Source organism: Balearica regulorum, chromosome Z, assembly GCF_011004875.1.
Source record: "Balearica regulorum gibbericeps isolate bBalReg1 chromosome Z, bBalReg1.pri, whole genome shotgun sequence".
NCBI classification, from domain to species: domain Eukaryota; kingdom Metazoa; phylum Chordata; class Aves; order Gruiformes; family Gruidae; genus Balearica; species Balearica regulorum.
The window spans coordinates 43094744-43121319 of NC_046220.1; the positions used below are offsets into that span (position 1 = coordinate 43094744).

General features: G+C 38.5%; 1 protein-coding gene across 2 annotated transcripts in view; it reads left to right on the forward strand.

Moving 5' to 3' along the window:
• The window catches only part of FRMD3 (FERM domain containing 3), a 146306-nt gene that overhangs the window by 101709 nt on the left and 18021 nt on the right, over nt 1-26576 (forward strand). For both annotated transcript variants that reach the window (XM_075740815.1, XM_075740814.1), the window contains 8 exons: nt 797-920; nt 13857-13944; nt 15731-15819; nt 18098-18161; nt 19123-19211; nt 22122-22196; nt 22741-22809; nt 26026-26147. In XM_075740815.1, the coding sequence (XP_075596930.1) occupies nt 797-920; nt 13857-13944; nt 15731-15819; nt 18098-18161; nt 19123-19211; nt 22122-22196; nt 22741-22809; nt 26026-26147 (720 nt within the window). The remainder of the gene's footprint in view (nt 1-796; nt 921-13856; nt 13945-15730; nt 15820-18097; nt 18162-19122; nt 19212-22121; nt 22197-22740; nt 22810-26025; nt 26148-26576) is intronic.

Below are 26576 nucleotides of genomic sequence, written 5' to 3' on the forward strand. Positions count from 1 at the left end.
TTGTCTTTTTTTTTTTTTTTTCCCCTGCTCCTTTCTTTTTAATTCTCCCCCTTTCTCTCCCCATCATTTCCTTAGAGCCAAATTCAAGTATATGTCTTGGATTGCACACAGAAAAATAGCTAGATGTTTGATTAGGGATGTCATATGTGTGGAAGTCCCCTTCATTCTGCCTTAACATCAATGAAGCTCTTAACACATTATAAGGTAGCATATCCAAACCAAGACTCAGTCTAAACCTTATTAAAAGAGGCTTGTTTAGAAAATCCAAACACCAATGCCATGTTTAGGTACCTAAGTGACGCAGCTCTTAGAAGAGGAATGAAATACTGTGGGCCACCTTAAATAATGTTACAGCCTGTGTTTCTCTGCCAGAACGAAATTAAACCAGTCCCTATCAGTGAGGATAAATTGGTGTAAAAAAGAGGAGAATCTGGAGTGCATTGCTTTAGTTCTGCCTGGTACCAGAATGACAGGTACTTAAAGGGGGAAAATTACCTACACCTCTGTTTTACAGAGCGTGTTTCTGCCATAGACAATAGTTTAGGATTGCTAATTATTGCTGCAGTTAATAAACCATGAACTTCACTTGAAAATGCATTGATTGAAGTGGCAGTTATAAGGATTTTGTTGTTCTAGTTAACTGTCAGTTCTTCAAAGTAGCCTTTTTTTTTTTTGAGCTGGATTCTTACCGATCATGGAAGTATCTTGAATTACCTGTATTTACTGCCTTTTTTCCTTATTAACTAATGTTGCAATTGAATTTTTCTGTTTTGTTTTGTATTTTGGATCTGTTTAGCTGAGCTTGGTGATTATGATCCTGATGAACACCCAGAGAATTACATCGACGACTTTAAGATTTTTCCCAAGCAGTCACACAAGCTCGAGAAGAAAATAGCTGACATGCATAAAAATGATTTCAGGTAATTTAGAATGCTATTTGGTAAAGAGACAGCTAAGAAATACTTTTATCTGTTTCCAAGTAGCATGTGTTAACTTAGGAGGGTTTGTTCCTTGGATTATAATAGATGCTCTACCAATATACTGTCTAATATGCTGTATTTGAAAAAGCGGTTTCAGCTTAGTGGGTTTTCTTTTCCTGTTAACCTTCATTAATAGATGATTCCTGCATGTGTGCTGGTAATTTAGACTGCATTTGCTTGAAATGTAGGCCTGGTTAGTGGGAGCGGCTCACATCATGAGTGCTGCTCTGGTTGATTAGTGGATATGGTCTTTCCTTTAGGGATTACACTTAGGTCTTTTGCTGTGAAATTGCTGTATGTAGTGCTATTATAAAATTCTTTATAGATATTGACCTGACTGAAACCGTATTTAAGTAATTTCATCTGTAGGTTCTTAACATAGCGGTGAAATGCACAGAAACGTATTTAAATAATTTGAAAGACTAAGGACGTGAGATTCAGAAGTCTGTATGCTCTTTGCCTGTCCTGAACTTTTTCATAGTGTGACAAAGGGGAATGGAGAAAGAGATTAATCAACCTCTTGGTTTCAAAGTTGCATGTGTCCCTGAAGTAGGGTGTTTGAGGAGAGGAGCAGCAGTGCGTTGTGCAGCTGCACCCTCTTCAGGCCTGTCAGCGAATGACACGCACTGTCGTCGTGACGGTAGCTTGCAGGATGCCCTAGTCATCTCGCTTGGTTGAGGATAGTCCTCGTTAAACTTGGAGAGGAATAGGATGTGAAGAAAATCAAATGAGAGCAAACGATTAATTACATAAAGTAGAAGGACAATTTTTATTCAAAGATTACAAGGCTCTTCACACTCGCTTAAAAATCCTATGTTTTGTTTTCATATTGTGACATATGTAAGTGCTTTGCTTAAGTACACGAATACTATTTATACAAAAATTAGATTGTCAGACACCAAATTCCCAGGGGGAAAAAAAAAAGAAAAATTCCTTGTCAGAGGAGTTAGAACTTAAAACACTTTTTTTTTTTTCAGAAGCATATCATATATGTTGTTCAACCAAAGTGCAACATTAATGACAGTAAGCTTGCTAATATTAGTGTGTCTTCTCTTTTTTACTTCCTGTAACCTATATACTTTGTTTATATGTCTTTCAGCAAAACTATATTTTAAATGGCACAGCTACAGCTAATATTTTTAGAGCAGTCCATGCTGCACTTCACACAGACCCGTAGAAACATTATTTTAAAAAAAGAAAACAGAATTTCTCTTACTTTCAGTATTGTTCCTTACAGTGGCTGCAGATGTCCAAAGGATGAATTCAGCCACGCAAGATCTTTCATCAATTAAGCCAGGGTGAAATTGAAAAGATTTTGATCAATTCAGTCTTTCAAGAACAGACTAGTCCTGTATTTAAAGTTAGGAGAAGAGCAGAAAGGGTGGTTAGCCAAAGCTGGCATTTTTTGTATTTCATAGCCCTGGGAGAGATGTATTTTTCTGTGTTTTGGTTTTTTGTTTTTTTTTTTCCCCCATTGTGCATAATTCTACCCATCCATTGTGAATTTATTCTGCTATTTCCTCTATTATGAATAACCAGGCACACTTTTAGCTCATTTTTTGAACCCCATTTCCTGTTAGTGCAATGTTCCTGATCCTGTGACAGTAAATGTTACAAGCCTTTGCAGAGGTCCCTCTGGTATTCTCCTAGTCATGGATTCCTCCCATTAATGGCTGCTCACCATCTCAGGGCGTCCCCTGAATTTCTTCAGTAGTCTCGGTGAAAGACACTATTCATTATTGCCTTTTGGAAATCAGATGGTACCAACCTGACTTCTTTTGCCTGTGGATCTGCTGATTCCTGCAAAAGATTCCAGGAGGTGTTTGAGGCATAACTATAATTTAAAGCAGAACTCTCCTCATATATCCCACTTACATGTATGTGTTCTTTAATTCTCTTTCTACTCTAGACTTTAACAATTCATATGTTATGAATGTTAGGCTCAGTGTCTTATAGCTCTTTGCAGTCCTCAGGAACTGTTTTCTTTCTTTTCTGTTTTCTTTCACATATGTCAGCAGCTGGTGTGCCTTACCTGTTTGGTTACAAAGACAGTTTCAGAGCTGTCTGGATAGCTACTGCCTGGCAATTTTCCACTGTAGCTCTGTCTTCCCAAAATTGATCATCCTGTTACATTTTTTTACATCAGACATTCACTAGTCACATAGAAGTTTTACCTTTTGCCGGATATTTAATTCTATGGATCTCTATTCTAGGATTACAAATTAATAAAACATATCTGTCATATAATGAACTATGTATAGAGAGAGGTCCAGTGCTAGATGATCAGATTTCCGTATCTAGCTGGAAAAAAGATGATTAGAAAAAACACTGAGCTCACAGTGCTCTCTGCTGCAGCAGGCTCCCGTATAACCAAAGCCCTGTGGCTTGGAAGGGTCCAGTTTTTCACTGAATCCTGTCTCGTCATCCCCAATATCTGTTCACTGGGCACATCCTTTCCTCTGCCCTACAGTGTGATGGAAGAATTTACCTTTTGAAAGGTGCGTGAAAGATAGTGAGGAGGATGTCTGGGAAGCATTGATAGGGTACTGTGACAGCTGCCAGTGACTTAGTGACTCATCTTGTATTATTTAGAAGCCTGGTTCTTCTTAATCAAAATGGATGTATGACATGGTGCCCCTATTTCTTGTCCTTTGTGTCTGTGAGAACATCACTGGTTTTAGCAAAAAGTGACCTTTTATGTGACTTTCCACTGCACCTAATTGCAAAAATATAGATGTGGCAAACAAAAATGCATAGCAACTTTATTGAGCTGTGATTAATTGTCTTGTGAATTTTAATTAATTATTCTTCCCTCATTGAGAAAGGTAGAGGTACAGGAATAATTTCATTGAACCGTACCAATGATGCGGCAAGCATATGCCTTGATTTCATCACAATACATAGTCTCATTTTCCTGTCATTCCAAGTAAGTCTTCTTTTGAAATACTGCTGGGAGGCAGAGAGCTAGTTGCTCTTGCAACTTAGAATATGTGAGGATGCAGTAGGAACTGATGGGACTTGGAGACTTGTTCTTAAAAGTATTCAAAATTAATTGATTTGGATGCTATGTTTTTTAAGTATGGTTGCAACAGAGCATAGCTACTGAAGTAATAGCTACTTGCATTTCTGTTTTCCTGCCACTCTTAACAGATTGGAAAAGATTTGGCCCATAAAAATCTGGATATTCTGTGAGACTATTCTGGTATACCTTCTTCAAGTGAAGTCCTTCCCCAGGTTGTTCATTTGCATGTCCCTTACCACTTTTAGTTAGATGTGTGCAAGTGTTTGTAAGGTTGCATTGTAAATTGCATCAGTGAATGATCCCAGTTAAAAATAACTTACTTTCTTTTACTTTACTTCCATGCAAATGTACATTGAACCACACATTCTGTTCTCACCTATTTTGGCAGTATTAAAGATATTTAATACACTGCACTATGCTCGGTGTATAAAGCCATAGTTCATTTTTATTTCTGGTGACCAAAAACCCCCAGCTTAAGAAAAATATAGTGAAGAATTCTGTATAGATTTTGGGAAAACCAGAACAAAACTAACCCATCAAATGAAGTTAAGCAGAGTCATGAAATCTAGGTAGAGGAGAGGAAAGCTAAGTGAAAGGTTAATTCTTCAAACATAACAGTAGGATTACTAGGTTTTTATGTGAAAGATCAGTTAGGTGATATTACTAATCTCTTTGGGATTTGATGTTTTGTTTTGTTATGTTGGGGTTCTTTTAACACATCAGGAGTTTGCTCCTTTCAGATGTTCCCAAACCAGTTGTACTTTTTCCATGGCAGAATTAGTACTGTTTGTTGGTTTGGGCAACCTGCCTTGGTAGCTGGTCCAGTCTGGCTTCTAGCTATTGCTACTGGATTTTGTGGGCTCCTCTTACAAAAGAATGGACTTTGTGCGTACATATACACCTATGTCAGTACTAGTTCCAAATTGACTTCTGTTGTGTTGTAACAGTGTTGTTACAACTGTGGAATTTGCTTCAGATGACCAAATAATACATCAGATGTTTTTAGTGCAGTCACATTCCTTTCTCCCTTTTCTGAGACAAAACTTCCTTCTTATGAATTTTTGTCAAATCTTATGTTCTTTAACAGAACATTTGTTACTCTGATAAAATTGCATAGCTTTTGAAAAATACATGTCAGCCAGAGCTCCCTGAGGCCAGACACCTGAAAATACAGGAATTTCCAAAGAGAAGATCCACATAAATCCTTACCAAGGGAATTTATATTTGTAGGAAAAATAGCTTTTTTCTCTTTTTTTCTTTTTTGAAAGGACTCAGTGTTTAAATATATTTTTTGTATCCCACTTGAAAACTAATGATCCATTTTTACTTATTCCTGGTAAGAAATATCATGGCATGGAATTTATATGAAAGTGTTCTGTAAACAGCCACTAATTTATCTAAAACCCCAAATCAAACATTAATTTTTACCAGAGAATTATAGTTACATGAACTGTTCAAATGCCTGTTTCCCAGGCTGACCTCATATAGGTAAATGCAAGTTAGTTATTATTGCTTGGGATGGCCATTGTGGATACAGGCTCAAGAAGATTGAGTGCTACTGAATTGGCTGTTGTGTCCATTGTGTGTATCAAATACTCCAGCTTTTGCAAAAGTCGTATGTGGGAGAACATCTTTTGGGAGAAGGAAAAGTTTCCTCTGAGGGTGTGAAATCACTGCTATGTTCTGCTATTAACTACCTCGAAAGCAATTTAAACTTTTAAGCTAAAGGGTAGTATTTTCTTGAAAACCAGACTAGCAAATTAATGCTCTTCTTTGATCCAAGCTAAATGAGAAGCGTTGTTTAAATTTGATTTGAAAGGCATATAACATTTTTATCCTTTGCTGCATCATCTACATTCTCAGTGGGGATTTAAGCATTTTTAACTTTCCTCTGCTGCTCTAACTCTCACTGTATTTCCTTCACCGTACCATCGGTTACTGTGGGTGCTCAGGCTCTGGTGCCAGCAGGAGTACAGGATTTCTCGATCTCTGCTGATCTGGCTCTCCAGCTCTCCTGCAGACATGGAGCTGTCAGTGGAGCCACTGGCAAGCATAACTACAAATGTTACTATCAGAGTATATTTTGGGAGGCTGTCCTAGAAGACTTGGCAAGGGTTGCTAGAAAATGCTTTTCTTTGTGGGTGTTAATATCGTTTGATCCAAGATTAAAGCAACTTCTTGCATGCTGTTGAATACATTAAAAAGTGATAAAACTAAATTCCCGTTTAGCAAGTCCAGAATAAGGTGGATCTTGTATTTCATTTAAGAGCTTCTTGCAATTAAAACTACATATTATCTGCTTTTATGCATTTAATGCTGGCAGCACACTCGTCTACACTCTATATTTAGCTTCTTGTGCTACCCTAATCACATCGGTATCTAACAGCCTCATATACATGAAGGGAATCCAAATGGTAGAACGTATGGTGTGCTCCAAAACTTGCAAGTCACGTTACAGGAGACAGAAGCCTCTTTGCTGGGGACTGAGGATCTGTTGAGGTTTACATGTAGGGGAGGGGAGAGTTTGGAAAAAAGCAGGACTTGGGCTACAGCAGGATGGCTGACTTCCAGGCCTAAGGAGCCAAAGTCTTTGTAGTTCTCAGCTATACAAAGTATACCAAGGTCTTTGGAGAGCTGAAGAGGACAATGGTGTGTAGTGGGAGTTCACAGGCAGATAGTGGTGACAGCTGCTCAGGGTCCCACCTACATTACAGCCCTGGGCTGCACCGAGTGTCCTCTTTGATTCAGCCTTGGTAGCCTGTGCTGGCTTGTTTACAGATCAGATTTATCCATCAGGCTGTATGTTAGTACACTGCAACTTCATCTAATTCTCTCTAATTTAGGAATCTGGTATTAAAATGCCATTGTGTTTGCTGTAATAGGTGATTAATATGTTTGTTTCTATTCTGCTGTATTTTCCTGGTGCATTCTTTCATTCCATAATTCTTGTCAGTTGTAATGTGACTGAACTAGAGAGATAGCTGGAATGTATATTTATTGGAAGTTTGAAATAACAAGTTGTCCTGGTCACCTAGTCCCTTCCCTGAAGAATGATGTGTGTGTTGCTTTCCTCAAAGCTTTGTTCTTCTGAATGTCTTTTTCTTACAGAAGTGTGCTTAACACCAATTAAAATTAAGGAACTGTATTTGCAATTCTGAATGCACTTACTAGAAAAATGGTAAGAGTGAGATGCTGGTTTGTTAGATTGGTGTTTGCATGGCACAGAGAGTATTTCCAGAAGCTTTATGGTGAGGAGCAGCTTTGCCTGAGGATATATTTACTGTGAGATGTAGTTGTAGCAGTAATCTAGAGAAGGGAAATTCAAAGGCAAAAAAGGTGTCTCTTTTCCCAAAGGTCTATTTGATACAGTGAAAACGTGAAAAGATATATCAATACATGTGATTTTTCTTTTAATGGGAAATACAAGAAGTCTTCAGTCAAAAGGATAATGTACTTAAATTGAAAAAGATAGCTGTTTTTATTGTAACATTGATAATTTTTTAGCTTTAGGAAAGATTTATTTGGCTTGTGCATGCACTTTTTTTTCTTCTTTTTTTTCTTTTACTCCTTTGGAAGAGTGGTCAAAATCATGATCCACAAATGTGGTTGTTTTCTTTATCAAGCTAGTTGTTGCCTGTGTCATGGTGAGGTTTGGATTCGGGTTCTGCATATATAGCATACTGCTGAATTCAGATGTCTGTGTGAATTTCTACAATGTTGGGATTTCTTCATCAGCTGAAAGGACCTATTTCCTCTGCCCCTTCTCTCCCTCCCCACCTGTTCTTTATTTAGGAGAAGGCTTTATGGGCTAGGTGTGTCTGGTCCAGAAAGATGAATCTACTGTGATATTAAAACCAGATAACTCAGTAGATGTCTCCGTGCAATGGGAATAGATTTTAAATTAATAATAGGTAGATTAAAACTGCATCTGCTCTGTAAATGTATTCTGTCTGTTGAACAGGCTTAAAGCTGTCTGCATCACTGCATCAATTTATGAAGTAAAGTTGAAATACAAATACCTAAACACAGACTTCAGAGATATTGTCTCAGCCTGATCTCTGAAGGCACACAAGTAATTTGAAATGTTCTAGTAGAAGGAGATGTGTAAGTGGCATGTCATTACAGCATACATGGTGTAAAATTAAAACCATAAGCATTTAATAGACTCAGTAAAAGAGTTTGATTATTATTTTAAAGTGATTATTCAGGTTTTTCTCATCCCAGGATTCTATCTATCTGAGAGAAAAAACAATTTTGCAGTACAAGTTAAAATTGATATTTGAGTGTTCTGCAGTTTTGTAAGTTTTCTGTGTTCCGGCAACATTTCAGCAATTCAGCTATTTGCCAGGTGATAAGGTCTCTTTTCATACGGAGACCCATTTAAAGGGTTTTCTCCCCCCCTGACGCTGGGCAGTTCTCAGGGGAGCAGCGCAGCTGCCTGGGCAATGTGCAGAGCCTGGCCTTGCTCTTCTGACAAACTGAGCCACAGCATACAACGCAATTTTGTTTACCAGTGTCTTCATTTAGTGCTTTTCTTTGAAATTATCACCACGGTTGAGCTGTTGTCTCCAGTAAAACTGAACACTGATAATTGTAGCAGATTTGTGTTTCCTCCTCAGAACCTTCATTGTGACTAAAAATGCTAGCAGACAGACTGTATTTAAAACCATCTCCATGGTCTGCCAAAATCTCCTGAGCTTAAAGGAAAAGTAAAAAGTACTCAAGATCTTTATCACTATAATTGTATAGCAATTGCAGTCTCAACCACCTGTAAAAAGATTTAAAGAAACAACAGCAAATCCTCAGCCATGTGGTAAACAGTTCTATGATCAGTTATGGTGTAGGCGAACGTGTTGATTCTTTATTCAGAATTCTGGTGCTTTTTTAGGTTAAAAGGAAACCCAGGTAACCATATTCTGCTGAGAGATGTCCTGTACCAGATCTGGGACAAAACAAGCAGAATATTTCAAAGCTGGAGATCCTTCCTGAAGTAGTTGCTGTGGTCTCTCCTGAGACAGCAATGAAGTGTGTCCACAGTTGCAAAGGGTGTTTGATGAAGATCGAGCCTACGCTATTTAAGCTTTATGGCTGGTACTTTTCCTTCGTTTGCACGGAGGTGAATATGTGATGTTTCTAGAGGCCAGACCATTATATACATACTTACTTATTCTTTGAGTTAATTACATTGAAACACTCCACAGACCATAAATATCCAGAAATTAGTAGTACATGGGGCATGCTCAAGTACATTATTGCTATTGTATTTGCAGCAAGTAACTTCGACATAGAGATGAAGCAAAAGGATGGACAATAATTAGGCCTTTTGTTATTAGTATGTTAATAATAGTATCTCACAGCACTTTATAAGTCAGTAAGAGAATCAGAGAACATAGATGAAGTGACTTCACTAAGGTCATTCAGGAAGCAAGAAATTGAGAATAGCATTGAAAATGCCTTTTCTTTGCTGTTATTGCTATCTAGTCTTCTCCGTTTGTTAAAAGGAATTAATGCTCAATCCCGTGCTGTGTCATCTTTGACTTTCACCAAGTTTCACTGCTTCAGTATGTAAGAGCTACATACCTCAAAGGAAAGGTATGAAGAGGAGAAAATTCTAGAGTGAATGGGTGGTGGCAGCCAGCAAAAGTAGATCATTGCTGCGGCACACCCTGGAAGTATTCCCTGCTGAGCTGCCTGGCCTTTGAAGTGCTTCAGAGTTGGGGGGCCTGTAGGGAATAAACAGAACTTGTACATCCTCTAGTGCATGCTTTTTGGGAGCCTAAAGGAAAAAAAACAGAGCGTGTTGCAGACTTCTCAGTCTTCTATTAAAGTCTTTGTTTCATTAAAATTTTATAGGGGACTTTCAGATTGATTGATTCCTAGGTTGAATCGTTAATTCATAGCTAGTAACTGTGGAGCTCAAATTTCACAAGTAATCCACATTTCATTATTCATATGGTGTACAGAAACATTTCTGTGTAACAGTTTCTTTTACTGGTCCTGTTGAAAACCTTTAGCATGCTGCAGCTGAGTGCTATAGTGGCTGCAACATATGCAAAGAGAATTTCTTCTGTTTAATGCTGACTACATACTGAAAAATTTGGGAAGTCATATAAGTTCAAAAGGAGAGAGTGCATTGAGAGAGAGAGACCTGATGTGCCTGAGAGAACTGAGTTATAAACCAGCAAAGATGCGTTGTCTAAATATTCCCTGTTTTTCCAATGTAAGAGGCATTAGTTGACACCAGGTGCCCCCCAAAGTTGCTTTATCACTGCCCTCGTCAACTGAACAGAGGAGAGAAAATACAACGAACGGATCGTGTGTTAAGATAAGGGCAGGGACAGATCACTCACCAATTACTGTCATGGGCAAAACAAACTTAACCTGAGAAAATTAAGTTAATCAATAACCAATAAAATCAGAGTAGAGCAATGAGAAATAAACCCAAATCTTAAAACCCCTCCCCCCCCCCTTCTCCCCATGCTCAACTTCACTCCCAGTTTTTTCTCTCTCCTTCCCCCAGCGGCACAGGGGTTGGGGAATGGGGGTTGTGGTCAATTCATCACACGTTGTCTCTGCCGCTCCTTCCCCCTCAGGGGAGGACTCCTCACACTCTGCCCCTGCTTCAGCCTGGGGTCCCTCCCACAGGAGACAGTCCTCCACAAACTTCTCCAAAGTGAGTCCCTCCCACGGGCTGCAGTTCTTCACCAACTGCTCCAGCGTGGGTCCCTTCCACGGGGTGCAGACCTTCAGGAGCAGACTGCTCCAACGTGGGTCCCCCACAGGGTCACAAGTCCTGCCAGCAAACCTGCTCCAGCGTGGGCTCCTCTCTCCATGGGGCCACAGGTCCCGCCAGGAGCCTGCTTCAGCGTGGGCTTCCCATGGGATCACAGCCTCCTTTGAGTGCCTACACCTGCTCTGGCATGAGGTCCTCCACGGGCTGCAGGTGGAATCTCTGCTCCACCATGGACCTCCACGAGCTGCAGGGGGACAGCCTGCCTCACCATGGTCTTCTCCACAGGCTGCAGGGGAATCTCTGCTCCGGCGCCTGGAGCACCTCCTCCCCCTCCTTCTTCACTGGCCTTGGTGTCTGCAAAGTTGTTCCTCTCACATCTTCTCACTCTTCTCTCTGGCTGCAAAAACTACTCCCAGTTTTGTTTTTTTTTTTTCCTTCTTAACTCTCTTATCCCAGAGGCACTACTACCATCGCTGATGAGCTCGGCCTTGGCCAGCGGTGGGTCTGTCTTGGAGCCGGCTGGCATTGGCTCTGTCAGACACAGGGGAAGCTTCTAGCAGCTTCTTGCAGAAGCCATCCCTGCAACCCCCCTGCTACCAAAACCTTGCCACGCAAACCCAATACGCTTGTGTAAGTGAAGGAACTCTATAAATTTTTGTGTAAGGCTGTTTGCATGTAGGAAGCTTAAAGGCTTTTTAACAAAGCCAATCAAAGGCATATCTAATGTTAAATTAGTGATTGTTAAAAAAATATTGACTTTGCAGGATTTGCTATAGTTACGTTTTTATTTAGAAAGGAAAATTTGATTGCAAAGTTACAGATGAAAAGCATATTATCAAGGCTTGAATATTAATCCCTTGATAAGAGATGCATGAGGATTTTTTATTTTGATAGTGCCCTTGACTTTTCTGCTTTGTGATGTACTTTTAAGGCTTTGCACAGTAGCCATTTGATTAGCCTGTTACCTGATAAGATCAAACTTGTCCATGTCTTCTGCTTTTTTTTCCAAGTACCACAGCTTGTTCCACTTGATGTGCACAAAGCATAGTTTCAGAGGCTATAGATGGGGAGAGCATACTAATTCTTTTTTGAATGTGTCTCTTTAATAATGATTGTAATTTAATAATTTTTTCCTTTTTGGAAATCCCAAAACCCCCAAATCACATTGTTCCAATTTGTCACTTTTTTGTCCTTTCAAACCAGAAGACTGACTACTTTCCTTTGTAATAGCAAAGGGAGGTGGGGGAAAGATTAATTTTACGATCTTATTTTTCTGTAAGGCCCTATTTCCAATCAGCAATCAAACTGTCTATTTGTTTGGCTTTTCATTATGCAACATGAGCGTTTTAAGTAATTTAGGTCAAGTTAGCAAATTACTTCTGTCTTGTGCAGTTGGTTGGTACATGAAACAAACTTGTTGCCTTTTTAAGGCTCATATAAATGAGCCTTACCATTGTGATTACACTTAAAGTTGTGATTTATTAGTATTGAAAAGGGAGTTGCAGCATTGGTAGAAAAGGGAAGAGCAACTGATGTCATCTACCTGGACTTGTGCAAAGCATTTGACACTGTCCTGGCACGACATCCTTGTCTCTGAATTGGAGAGACGTGGATTTGGCTGGATGGTCACACTCAAAGAGTTGTGGTCAATGGCTTGATGTCCAAGTGTCAGTGTAAATGCACATTTGTAATTTTTGGTGTTCCACTTGATACATGTTCTTCTCCATTGGAAAGTGGTGAGAAAGAGACAAAAAAGGAAGGAGAAAGAACGGCACTTCTCTAATTTTGTGTGGTTTTTTTCCTTTAAAAGCTAAACATCAACAAACTGTGATCTGAAATAAAATGCAAGTAGTGTAGTGTCAAGGAGGACCAAAAGACATATGAAAGAAGCCAAAGAAGTATCATGGGATTGACTGGGAGATCATGAACAAGGCAGTACAAATAAGCATGAATTAAAACTTTGTAACAGAAAAGGTTATTGACACTTAATGTTGCCACAGGGCGTCAGCTTGGCAGGTTCAAAATAGGCTTTGACATCCACAAGCATGCTAGACATTGTTTTAATTGTTAAACTGAACTTTGGGGCGGATACTGAATCTCATATGTCAATGCTTGTTGGTTTCTAGCTACTGGGAGATAACAGACTTGCAGGGAAATTATTCTACATCAGTGCACAGAGCAGTTTTTAGATGCCAATTCTCGAGTGCCATTTGTCACAGTGTGAGACTGGACCCTAAAATGCAGGGGTAAGATAAAGTATGACTATTGCAGTGTTCCTTGAAGATTTATCTATCGCTTATTTTTTGGATAATTTGCATGAGAAGCATTTATGAGGTGTGGCTTTCTAAAAGTCCTAAGCACTGCTCATTGTCACAAAACCATATTATCTTTGAGAATCACATACTCTAGTCATGCAAATACATGAATAAAGTAGTACTTGGAACATTTTACTGACAACAGGTATTGTAAATCTGTATTAGATCTTACTATAACGGCAGGAGTTAGAAGAGCAAAAATCAAATAACAGAACTTACCCTAGAATTCAAGTCTTGCATGCCATGTTTCAGGCTTTAGTATATATTCATGGTTGATTATAGACACCCTAAAAATAGGGGCAGATAATGGAAATACTGACAGATTCTTAACTATCATGATGGTAACGGGCACTGCTATAATTAGGCATGCATCTGAGTAGACAGTGTAATATGATTGCTGTGTTTATACCCTGCGCTGGAAGGAATGTTTGTTAATCTGCACAATCATTTTAAATGAGTTGGGGAGCAAGAGTTTGTGGAAAAAAGATGCAGAGGTTTATTTCATATTCAGGCTGACATGCATGTATATCAAAAGACAATAAATACTTGCTCTGGTTAACTGGATAGCATGGGGTTATCTCAGGATGGAGAAAAAACCATCACAATTTACCTAAAAACATCAGGCACTGTACAATTCAGCAGGAAAAAACATGCGAAAAGTTTTCTCTCTTTATATTCTAAACAGAACGTGGTTAAAATAGTTTGTATTTCAGTTAAGAACTTTTCTTTCCTCCTTTTTAAGGCATTTAAACTCTCCAGTCAAAATGTCTTGTTCTCCTATTTTCTTCTTGCTGTTGTAATTTCAGAGGTCAGAGCCCAGCTGTTGCTGAATTTAACTTGCTCCTGAAAGCATATTCTTTGGAAACTTATGGTGTTGATCCTCATCCTTGCAAGGTAACAGTTCTTTTTACTAACATTTAATAAAATGTTCTTTTTACTAACATTTAGTAAAAAAACCATTAATTGAATTGATTTAGCCCTGTTTGTTGTCCAGGCACAAATAGGGAGTAATTTATAAAAGAACTTGTCCTGGAACTACATACTGTGTTTAAGCCTTGGAAGAACGTTGACTGGTTGACATTTTTGCATCAGTCAAAGGACAAGTTTCTCCAGAGGAAGCAGAACATCATAGGAGAATGTAGTAGAGTGTCACGACAAAAGCTGTGATTATACTTCATAATTTATTTGGCTTTAATGCAAAGGTTTCTTTAAATACTCCAGGTGTGAAATATTTTGTGTTTGCCAAGATTTTCAGGATTCAGTGTTACTTTATTCCAGAAGATGCAACAAATTGTTAGTCTCTGGCAGATTAGTTTTTCAAATGCCATCAAAATAACCAAATCTTAGGAAGAACAACAAACCAAATGTACAGAGGGCAGAACCGGATATGCATTTGTATCTTCCTCGACTTTGCTGTTCTGTGGTTCTGTGTAAGAAGATGATTTTAGTTACCAGTTCTGATTATCCCTACTCCTGCATTTTTAATTACTTGGTTTTATCTGCATAATCTGCAGTGTTTGGTTTTAGTGTTTCTTTGTGTTTTAACTGCTGCTTATATACCATCTCATTTGGTGGAACAGCAGTTCTGTCCAGTTAGCTGTTCTGGTGGTGAGCACCCTTAAACAGCGAGCTCTTAACATAAAGCTATATATACTTTCATATATACTTTGCTAGGAATGGTGCTCCTGTGTGAAATTCAGGGTCTGGTTCAGAGCTCAGTGAAGTCATTGACTTAGTAAACTTTAGTTTGAAACTATATGGCAGATTTTCAGACGCCATCCCAGAAACTTATGTTGGCACTTAGGACAGAGTCAAAACTAGCTCAGAATTTCCTCTTCCCCTGTGCAGCAGGGCTTGTAGTGTGGGGGCATGCAGATGTTCATGGCCCATGCTTAAGGAAAATTTTTCAGTCTTCTGGAAGTGAACCGCAAAGCAACGTGCTTCCCTGGCTCCTCATGACGTGCTCCTTCCAGTGCTGTGGCTCCTACTCCAGAAGCATCACTGCTGCTGTTCCCCCTTATTTTACTGGTGGAACATAAGGCACAATAAAGTTGACTAACTAACACGGTGAGGGTCTGGAACTTGAGGTGGACAGGAAATCCAGTTAATACAAAACTCACCTGAATCATTGCTCAAAAACCATGAGGCAAAACTTTTATTATGGAATTAAAAACTTAAAAAATAATCTTTCCTATTTGAAAGGCGAATATCACCATATGTTCTGGTTTGTACTCAAGAGTACTTGCTGATTGTTGTAAATGCTGTCTGTCAGCAGTACTTCCAACACAACATCTCACACAGGAACAACATATTGTGAAATCTCAAAAAATATCAGTGTTGAGGCAGATATGAATCCCTGGTTTGTAGTTAGTAGCACGTTAAGAATGGGACATACATAGAAGTATGTTTTCAACAAAATTAGTACGTATACCTAAGGATACCCCATTATCATCAGCTACTGGTAGGCAGAAACAAAGCATAAGTTGTTGTTACTCATTTAAATGCCTAGAAATAAATGAGGCATGTATTTCCAAGAGCAGTCTTTGCTCTTTTGAAGTGTACAGTTTGAAGGCAAAATTTATTTTGAAAAGGAAAATAAAATGGAGTAAAAATTTATGCTATCAGTAAGAAATACGTCACTGGATGAGGGGAAAATTCTATTTCTTTTTTCTCTTTCAAGGACTCAACGGGGATGACTACATTTTTAGGATTCACAGCTGCAGGATTTGTAGTTTTCCAGGGGAATAAAAGAATTCATTTGTTAAAATGGTAAGCTTGTGAAGTAAGAGTAGATTAATATGCAAGAGTCTTTCCTCCTGTGTCCTCCCCTCATACTATCTTCATCTGCATTTGTTGTCTTTAATGTGAACCACGTGAATATTCCTTCTCTTGTCCCATCATGTTTCTGTTTTAAATGATCTTAGATGAGAAGTAGAATAATAATAATTTGGTCTCCTTCTTCCTCCAGTGAAAATTATTCCAGAGGGTGCATTAGTCAACATAATGCACAAATGCTAAAATTGAGTAAGTTGATTTTTCGACTATGCTGTAAATCACCAGTGAGGCTTATTGGCAGAGGTGTCTGGAAGAGTTTACAAGAGTCCACCTGCATCTTTATTTGACTCTTGGAAATGTTGCTGTTTCCTCATTTAATTAACCTCAGTCTGAAAACTATAAAAGAACTTATTTGGTAAGCAGAGGAGGAGGTGACAATGCCTTTGAATTTTTATATTTTTAGCCTCCTTTTTTTAAGAAGTGGACACTTATGCAATTGTCCTTGGTTTGTCTGGCTTTTCTTTTCTGCTCCTGTAAAACGTTTGACTTAATTGGGCAGCCTCAGCCCAATTTTGAGGGAGAGGTAAAATGGAGCTCCCGCAAGTGATGTAACAGCAGCTGGCCATGCCCTCAGCAGTGTGGTGCAGAGTGAGCAAGGTCATGCTCAGGCGTTGATAAATCTCATTTTAGCCCTGCTGCTAAACAGATGCCAACAGCACTTACCTAGATGTGGCTGCTCCACCTCAGTGCTCACAGTCTGTCTTGTGGGAGGAAGATGGGCAGGAAGTGAAGAAATGGTGAGGTGTTTTTTTGTGTAGAGCTGGACTCTTTGCTGCATATCCATAGAAACCTCATCGACAGATGACCAACCTGAAATCCTCAGAGGTGTAAAGTATAGTGTAGTCCTGTCTGTACAATTCAGTTCCCTGTGGAGCTCTGGGGACATGTCTGTTAAATGCCATCCATTTGTGGTCCTGGATTTGTGCTGTAGTTTTCCTAGGGTTAATTTCAGGTAGCCCTAGTCAGTGCTTTGGTGGTTTGTGCTTTTGGCTTAAGGACAGCGTAACTGTAATGTCAGTCTACGGTGCAGGGAGGAGAGAATAGCACTTGCCAAGCTTGTATACAGCATACTGTGGGAAATGAGCTTCGCAGCACTTGGTTTTTCATGTTACTTGAGGATAATGTGTCCTTTCAGAGATCTTGGTGTATTAATTTAGTCCTTTGGCACGTAAACCAGATACAAAATGAAATAGTGATAGAGGAAAAGCCATTAAGCTGTCTCAGTGTTACACTGGCTGTTGGAAGGTCAGTCTGGTGAGATTTATCTGAACACCACGTCCTGCTCCTTTCATTTCTGAGACCTAGAAGTGAGTGCTAGTAGCTTTAACTGATACTAGCTGAAATTTGCACTACACAGTAAAAATCCAAATTCATATTTGACATTTTTTTTAAATGAAAAAGCTTTCTCAACTGGAATGATTTTTTGTTGTTGTTGAATGTTAAAGGAAAAGTCTCTCTTAAAAAGTTTCAGGGGTAGCATTGTCCTTGCCTCCAGAATTGTTCCCATTTCAGCCATCTGACATCCCAAATCTTTAGAGAAGTTTATGAAAACCACAATGTCTCCATTTTAGTTGTGGTAATGACAAAATTTCCATTACAATTTAAGCAGAGACATTGTATTGCCTTTATATGGTGCACTGCTATTCCATATGTAGACTGTGCTTTCAACCTTGGTTAAATTAAATTTTGACATAGGTTTGCAACTCACAAGGCCCCAGTAATAAGTGCTGTGAAACATTTCTTTTTTCTTCCTGTCCTGTTCTGTCTGTAAGTAGTCAGTTACTAAGACGTGTCATATAAAACCACAAATAAGTAAGGACAGAGATAAGAGATTTATCTTTCCCTCCATTTAATTATATTAGACGTTCCAAGATTTTAAGATGTAAGAGAAATTGCAACCTATGTAGTAAATAGGATGTAAACATAAGCTTCTGCCTACTTTTAATTTCCTATTCATTTTCCAGCAGCCAAAGTCAATTATTTGAAGGTGCATAGAGATGTAAAAGAAATACTCTGGGCTTATGTTCTCTACTCTAAGGAAAATTAGAATATTAAATGCTTTTATGTTAAAGGTTGTAAGACTTCTGTTGAAGGTCTTTGTCTTTTGACAGCCTGCATAACTTTGGGAATCAGGGAGACTTGCATGCAAGTTGCTTTTTGTACTGTGGATCTATCTGTTTTTCCTATACTTAAATTATTTTTCTCTTTCTAGGTGTGATGTCTATAAGCTGAAATTTGAAGGGAAGACTTTTTATGTTTTTGGAGCTCAGAAAGAGGTTAGATTTAATATTCTTACAGATTTTATTTAGAATCAACTAAAACAACATCATTTTTTAACTAAACAAACTTCTAAACAATCAATAATTGTACTTCATATTGTAACTCAAATATACAAAATGAGTGAATGTGAATATTGCTTTTATCAGAAGAATATCTAATTTGCAAAGGGTTGAGACATTTCTCACTTAACATTCATGCAGTGCTGTGTGGATTGCTCATGGGTTTGGTCTGCTGTGTAGTCAAGTTTTAATGGATTTTGAAGAGCTAAAGCTGTACGCACCCACTTTAAAGCATGAGCGACATCTGTATATGATTGAAAATTCAGGTGGGAATTGATATCTGGATCAATGTGAGGTATTTTTGGCTAATTATGATCATCTCCTCAAATCTTGGTCAGCTGAATAGGCTGCAGTCTGTCCTAGGTAGTTAGGAGTCCTATCATTGGGCTCTTGCCATTGAAATTGTAGAGAATTTTGCCTACAGCATGCTATTATCAGTTCTTCTTCTAGGACAGAGTGATATAGTCCAAGATTATGGCTTTGGGTGCAATCTAGGTGAGGAATAGAAAATGGAGGAAGGAAATCGTGACAGCAGTATCAGGGACTGTTTGTGTGGTTACAAGGAGGATTTGACAGACATAGGGAACGGGGAGAAGTGGATGGTAAGTGGTGCATTAAACATAGAGACTTTCCTCTATTTTGGCCTGCATACAGTTGGTACAGATTTATTCTACACTTGTACACTGGTACATATGCTCTTCTCTGCCCCCTCCAAGCATCCCCTTTTATTTCTGAAACAATTGCCTGGGCAGTTTAAATATCAGCTACGTACAGGTTGTACTTCTCACAGTTTGAGGCTACACAGGAAAACAGTGTGTCCAGTTCATGGTGATGTTGTCAGGTACAGCTACTGCAACATTTTCATTACTTTTATTTGCCTTCTTTTCCTTGCACTTAGAAAAAGGCTGTGCTGTCATTCCATACCTCTACACCAGCAGCCTGCAAGCATCTTTGGAAATGTGGGGTGGAGAACCAGGCTTTTTACAAGTATGTAAACCTGAAGTCATTATCTATACTAAATGTAAAAAAAATGTGCATATTAATATAAGATTGCTCAATATGAAATGTTCTATTTCATTAACGGAATTCAAAATGCAAACAGAAAATATGCAGGTTAATAGGGAATATTATTTCATTTCAAGCCAGTATTATAAATTTCTTAAAATCTGAATGAGGCAGGAGGGTTTTGGCAGTGAATAACAACCCTTTTTGCAGCACACTGTTTTTGCTGCTCTGTAGTGTGATGTTGGGTGGACACAATACTGCGCTTGTGTCTGGGAACGTAGTTGTTTATCTTAGCCCTGCTGTTGAATACCTTGAGAACAGGGGAAACAATCTGTTATGCCTGGTTCTGTGGGCTTGTCTGCTGGTGGGTAATGTTCTCCTGCTTGAAATCCATGGTTTAGTAACAGTTGATTGAAGGAAAAAAAATAAAATCTCTGCAATGATTTTAAAAAGAAAAGAAAATGTTCTTTGATACACTTTGAAAGATGCCAGCCATCTCATTTAGAAAAAAAAAAAAAAAGCCTGTAAATTGGCAAGAAAAAGGAAGTATCTTCCTCCCTGTTTCCTAAAAGAGAAGCTGAGAATAATTCCTCATTAAAAAGATATTATGCATTCTTTCTGCCCTTCATTGACTTTGTTAGATCTGTTTATTGACACTTCTCTTTGGGCATGTAGCTTTTATTCTTGCTACATAGTCTCTCCTTACAGCATCTTGCATATTTTATAAAAATTTATTGTTTCTGTGTTGGAGCACAGCAACACCAGGGGGCTGCTGTAAGGGTAAATAATAACTAGGTAGGAAGAATGTGTCTTCTAACATAGATGTTAATGACCTGCTTTATTTCAGAGAATATTCCATCTTTCATTTCAATACTGATACAATTATATATCAATATTATCTATTCAATTGATATATTCAATGATGAAAGAGGAAATATGAGCTAGCACAATACAACTGTTAATTCTCTGTGTTAACATCTACTGTGTTTGAGATTGAATTAATAAAACTATTATCAGGAAGTGTTTTCCATTGGAAGTACATGTCAGTAGGAAATTAGTACATGGTATTTGAGCAGTTTTATGTTACTGGAAATAAATATAGGGAATAAGAAACAACTCCATCCAAAGGAGAGAAATTAGGGCTCGAATTCCTCTGTGTCCTCTATGTCCTCCTTGCCTCGAGCAGCACAGGGACATGGGGAATGGGGCTTGCAGTCAGTACATAGCAGTTTCTCTCTGCTGCTCTTTCCTCCTCACACTTCTCCCTTGCTCCAGTGTCCTTGATGAAGTGCTCCAGCATGGGTCGTTCCCATGGGCTGCAGTCCTTCAGGATGAATCTGCTATGGCATGGGTTCCTCTCCATGGGCCACAACACCTGCCAGGAGCTGGCTCCTGCGTGGACTTTCCACAGGCTTCAGCTTCCCTCAGAGCATGTCCACCTGCTGTAGTGCAGTGTCTTCCACGGGCTGCACTGTGGATATCTGGTCTGGCATGGTCTTCTGTGGGCTGCAGGGGGACAGCCTGCCTCACCATGGTCTTCACCACGGGCTGCAGGGGAATCTCTGCTCTGGCGCCTGTAGCACCTCCTGCCCCTCCTTCTGCACTGACCTGGGTGTCTTCAGGGATTCTTCTGTCATGTTTTTTTTTTCTATTTTCCAAATATACTCAGGGCACTAGTGTGGGGTTATTTCTTCAGCATGATTGTTTAAAATTATGCTTGCCTGTTTAAATTTTGGTTGGTTTTAAAAGAGGAGTGCTTTTGTAAAATGAAGATCAGTAGTGATACTCAATGGAGAGGAACGTGGCTGATAGATTGGAAAATAGTAATGGTTAATACGCTGAGTACAGAAGAATAACAATCCTCTAAACATGAAACTGAAGCCAAAAAAATCTGTAAATAAAAGCTTAGGATAGTAGTTTTGAAACAGCAGAAGTTCTCATACATTTCAGAGAAACTGAGCTCCACAGTGTGGACTGTTAGTTATTTAACTACATTAGATAAATCCTGTCTGTTTATGTTCTGTATAATACCAACAAGGTATTCTACTAAGTTTAGAACAGACATAGGCAAGTTGTGTAAGTAATTCATGATAATGACACTTTGCCTCAACTGAAATTGTTCCTCTCCTTTGCTTAGAAGAGCTTGAGACTTGGAATTTAAGATAAAGTCATGAACGCTTGGCATGTCTTGAAAAACAGAGCTTTAGTCTTGTCTCAATCCAGGCTCCGGGTGGGCTGTTGTGATTATTTTCAAGTATAGATATAAATCATAGAAGATTCGAGTCGATATGAAATCAATTTGCCATTTTGAAGGCAGAGAACATCAAGGACATGGCATGTCCGAGGTACTCATCCATGATCTTTGTGATAAAAGACTGTGATAAAAGGTTGCTGTGTACCTCATGATTAGAGAGAAGCAGTAGGATATGATGTAGGCTACTAAGAAGCTGGCTGTATAGAGACATTGGAAATGCATCTACTTTTGGAGACAAGCGTTATCATTTCTTTATTATTTCTTTGTTTTAGCAGTGCGAAAGTGGAACTAGCCGTTATCTTCCCACAAACAAGGTAGCGCTAGGGCAAACTTGTCCTAGGGGCTTTTGGTGTACCACAGTCTTTCCTTTATCCTGTGCATCTCTCTGGAGATGCAGCAATTGTCTGCATTTAATTTTCTTGCTTTCCTATCCGGGTAATCAGTGCTGTCTGAATTGTTTTATGTGTGCTTTATATTCTAATTTCTATAAAGGCCTTAAAAAAAAGTTGGAAAGCCCAATTATTTAATATTACTTTGTGATATAAAAATAATAAAGCTTGTAGTTTGCCTCATTCATTTTTACTTATCAGGTTCCTTCTGTGCTGAAAATGTCACAGCCTTTGTTCTTTTTCTTCAAGGTATGCAAAATCCAGTCAGATCAAGACCATGTCCAGCAGCAAGATATTTTTTAAAGGCAGCAGATTTCGATATAGGTGGGTCTTTTCTGTTTCTTTTTCATGGTAAACCATTTCAGAAAGTAAGAGAAAACGTCAGTAGTTACTCATGGCAAATTGAGGGCTTTTCCCTTTTGAGGACCTGTTCACACCTAATTCAGGTCAAGATCTGAAAGATTTTCTGTTGTCTCTTTAGCATCGCTTATAAAATAAACTGACGGCTTCATGCAGACTTCTGTCAAAGAGCAGTCTCACCAGAACAGGACTCCACTTTAGGTACAGTTTCTGTAAAAACAAGGATGTGTAGAGATTGTATGCCCCCTATTACTGGGTAGCTCTGGACCACGGGTGCATTAGTGGGACAGTCCAGTCCCACTCCTACTGGGAGCAACAAAAGGTTGCTTTTTCTTCAGTAGCTTTGCAGAGAAGTGGTCAGCAGAATTTTTAATCTGGGACATTATATATTGACTACATAGAAATATCTTTTTCCCTTTTTCTGCTTTTGAATGTAACTTAATTGTTTATGTATATATACTGCGTAGCATGTAATGAGCTTGAATATTTATTTCATGTTTTAATGCAGTGGAAAAGTAGCCAAAGAGGTTGTGGAGGCAAGTTCTAAAATCCAGAGGGAACCTCCTGAAGTTCACAGGTATGTCTTGAAATTCAATATTGAAGTTTAAGGACTACGGAAGATTATTGTTCTCTACAGAGAAATTCTCTTTACTGTGATATGTAATGGCCGTCATTCTGAGCTTCCACAATGAGGCACGCAAGCCTTGGGAAATTGGTGTTGCCAGTGTTGCAAAATTCTGACAACAGCGTATTGTTGCCTACACAAGGGAACTTAATCTGTTCTGCTTCAAAGCTGGGTTTAATCAATCAGTCAGATAAGTAACTTGTATTATTTTTTGTGTTATGACATAGACTGTTATTACATGATCCTGACAGAAAAATACATTCTCATTTCTAGTTCTTGCCCACTTTTGAAGATTCCATTTTGTTTATGTACATGGGTATATTTAAAAGTATATTTGATAGTTTTTCTGTAATACAGTCAGATTAAAAATTAAGTTCATTCAGTAAAGAGAAAAAAAGATCAGATAATCTTTTTTTCAGAGAAAAAAGATTTCACTTGTTAGAAATAAGCAGCTAGACTTTGCAGGCAAACTAATGGTTTCTGGTCCTTATCACTCATTGTAGTGACAGTGAAAATTGATAAGAACCTAATTAAAGTCCTTCAGAAGAGAAGAAAAAGGCCAGCAGGAAAAAGCTATTTAAAAACTTTTTTAAAAGGTTACTTAATTTTCTGAACATTCTACAGCCATATCCTTATTTTTATTGTAATTTTTTTCAGGGGTGGAGGGTGTGTTTTTAGTCTATTTTTAATTCAATATGGCTATTCTGTCTATATCTGAGAGAAAAGTGGATTATCTTTACTAAACAGTAGGAATATATTTGCAGCAAATATTTATAAATATGTTGTCCAGCCCTACTTTGTAATTAATAGTAAGGCCATGCAAGGATGCTTTTGAACATTCTTTTACAGATTACATTTAAAATTGGAGTAAGTGACAGTCTAGAATGTATTAACTGAGAAGACAGAAGGCAGAGTATAGGTCCGTCATTGAGGCAGGGTAGAATACTTGGGCACGCAAATGCATTTTAAATGAAAATAGTTACTCACATAAGGAAATAGCTTATTGCCTACTTTCCATAGGGTTTCTTTTTTCCATAGGATAAGAAAAAATTTTCACTGTTTTTTTTCTTGTATTTTACTTTGCTTTCAGTATTTGAAGTATTTTAAACATGTTGTTTAAAAGTTTTGGTGTATATGAAGAAACAGATCAGAGGACAAACAAGTTTATAGAGTGATGCCATATGGCTTTAACACCCATAAATAGTAATGTATATTTTTTATGATTAACCTTCCTAAAATGCTTGCATTTACAATATTATGGTAGCTCCAACTTCAGTTTCTTAGAAAGACTATGAAAAAGTCCAATGATTTCAGGTGTTTTTATAGTGCAGGTTTTGAAATGGGAGACAGACGTAGATAGCTTGTCCTTCTAATAGCACAAGTAGGCAAAAAGCATAGAAAATTTTTTATCTCCAATAAAAGCAGGCTTTAGAAACAAGTTACTCTGTGAAAGAGGATTTGAGGATGGGAAATGGTAGTTTTTCGGATGCAAAACATTTGGAGGAAATTATACAATTGAAGGTAAACATACATATATTTATTTTATATCTTTATATATATAAATAAAGTTTCCTTTCCCTGCACCCCCTCTCTCAAAGTCAGTTCAGTGGTACCATGGCTGCATTCAGAAAGAAACATGCAGTTGTGAGGAGGTTACTGTTCCGTATATTTGTGTTTAGATGTTACACTTAAAGCACTACAGACTGAAAATCTGGTGGAGTGTGTAGTCATCCAGCATTACTGCGGTGGCAAGTTCTTCTGACAAATACACACTGAAATATTTAATATCGTGAATAACTTAATATCCTTCAGGGCATGCCTGAAGGAGGAATCTTTGTAAATAAGTATAGAGTAGGAGCCTTATGGGTGCTCCCAGGCACAACTCCTATTTTGGGAGTTGCTTGATAGCTCTTTATAAGAAGCACAAAGATCCAGGGGATGCATAACAAGCCTGCGGAGGTACCGTTGCGTTGGAGTGATTGTAATTACAGTAATCTGAGTGAAAAACTTCTTTGAATAGTGAAAGTTTAAACTAAATAGTTATTAGAGACTGCTCACAGAATGCACATGAGGACGTAAGTAGCTTTGGGCATATGTTAATGAGCAAGGAATCATGGCAATTGAGCAAGAAAGCTTGTTTATCCCCATAGAATATTTAATGACACATAATGTGCCTTAGAGTAGGACATCTGTGTCCCGAGTTTACCTAAACCCTCAGCAACACACAGTCCCTTCTTTTCACTGCAATAGGTGCTTTGTTCAGTTTGTTTATCTATGTGGAATTGTAAGTTGAGTGTTTGTGCAAACTTGAAATGCATTTGTGAAACTTCAGCACTGTATGTATGTACCATTTGAAGTCAAGTAGAATCCTCTTCTCTTTCATCTTTGCTTTTGTCAAAAGTAAGTATTTTATAATGTAATGGTTCAGATTTATTGCAGGACTCTTGCTTCAGGCCTGTATCATGTAAGTCCTAGATAACTTATTCTAAATAGCCATTTTATATTCTCAGAAATATGATTTTAGGTTAATGAGCCTCATGACTGAAGCAAATCTACAGCATTCCTCAAACTTTCCTGAGAAAGTTCAACACCTGCTACCAGGAAAGCCTGTTAGAGCCAAGTAAGACAAGAAAGCCAGCCTGAGCACCTGGAGGCATGGTGTAGAGACATGGTGTATGTCTGGGATGCGTGAGAATGAGAGCACTGTGTATCTGTAAACTGAAGGGATGCAGTTGTTCCTGCTTTAGTCTTTAGTCTGCAGTGCTCAAACCATAACAAATACTCTACCCAATCCCAGAGGCAACGGAACCACATCAGGAAGATGATTTGTATCTTCTCTACCTTCCCCTTCCTTGAAGCCAAATACTGATGTGTGCTGTGCAGTATGGAGAGGAGCAACACACTGAAATCCTGCATGAGATGAAAAGGAGTCAGGCTGCGTAAAGGGAAGTAAACCAGCACAAAACCTTCTCTTACACTTCAGATGTTGAAAGGTTTATGTGTGCTGAGGGTGCAACGTAACATGGCTGAAAGCAGCGTTCAGTGTCCAGTTTGTTATGATAGCTCAGGGCCTGGTGTAATTTATGCAAAACCATTCTGAGATGAGATGTATTGGACTGCAGTAGTTTCCTTGTGAATCAACTAACCCTGTTTTCTCTGTTCTTTTAGAACCAGCATTACCCAGAGTCGCAGCTCTCCCTCCTTGAACAAGCAACTCATAATCAACATGGAACCTCTACAGCCCCTCCTTCCTTCTCCCTGTGAGGAGGAAGAGGTTTCTTTAGATGAAGGTGAGTCACTTACCCAATTCCTGCCAAACGCTACCAATATTTATTATAAAACATATGGAAAAAGGTGTGTTACTGACTCAGGGATATGGAAAAAAAAATCTAATAATTCCCATTAGGAGTACACTATTAACCCTCAGTATGTCATACTGAGAAATGATCAGTAGCTCAAGGAACTCTGCACAAGCCTCATGCGAGATACATTGTGAAGAAAGTTACTGCTGTTAAACTTTCTGTTTCAAAAATACGTTTTTAGATTGTCAGGTGAAAAGAACTTAATGAGGAATAAATAATCTCAACATAGCACCACTGTACTAAATAGTAACTGCAGTTACTGAGGAGTGAAAACTGGCAGTTTACTGCTAGGTATGTTGTTTTTCTTGCTTCCCTTTGCTTTTATATTTCTTTCTTTCTGTTCTAATGTTAGGAAAA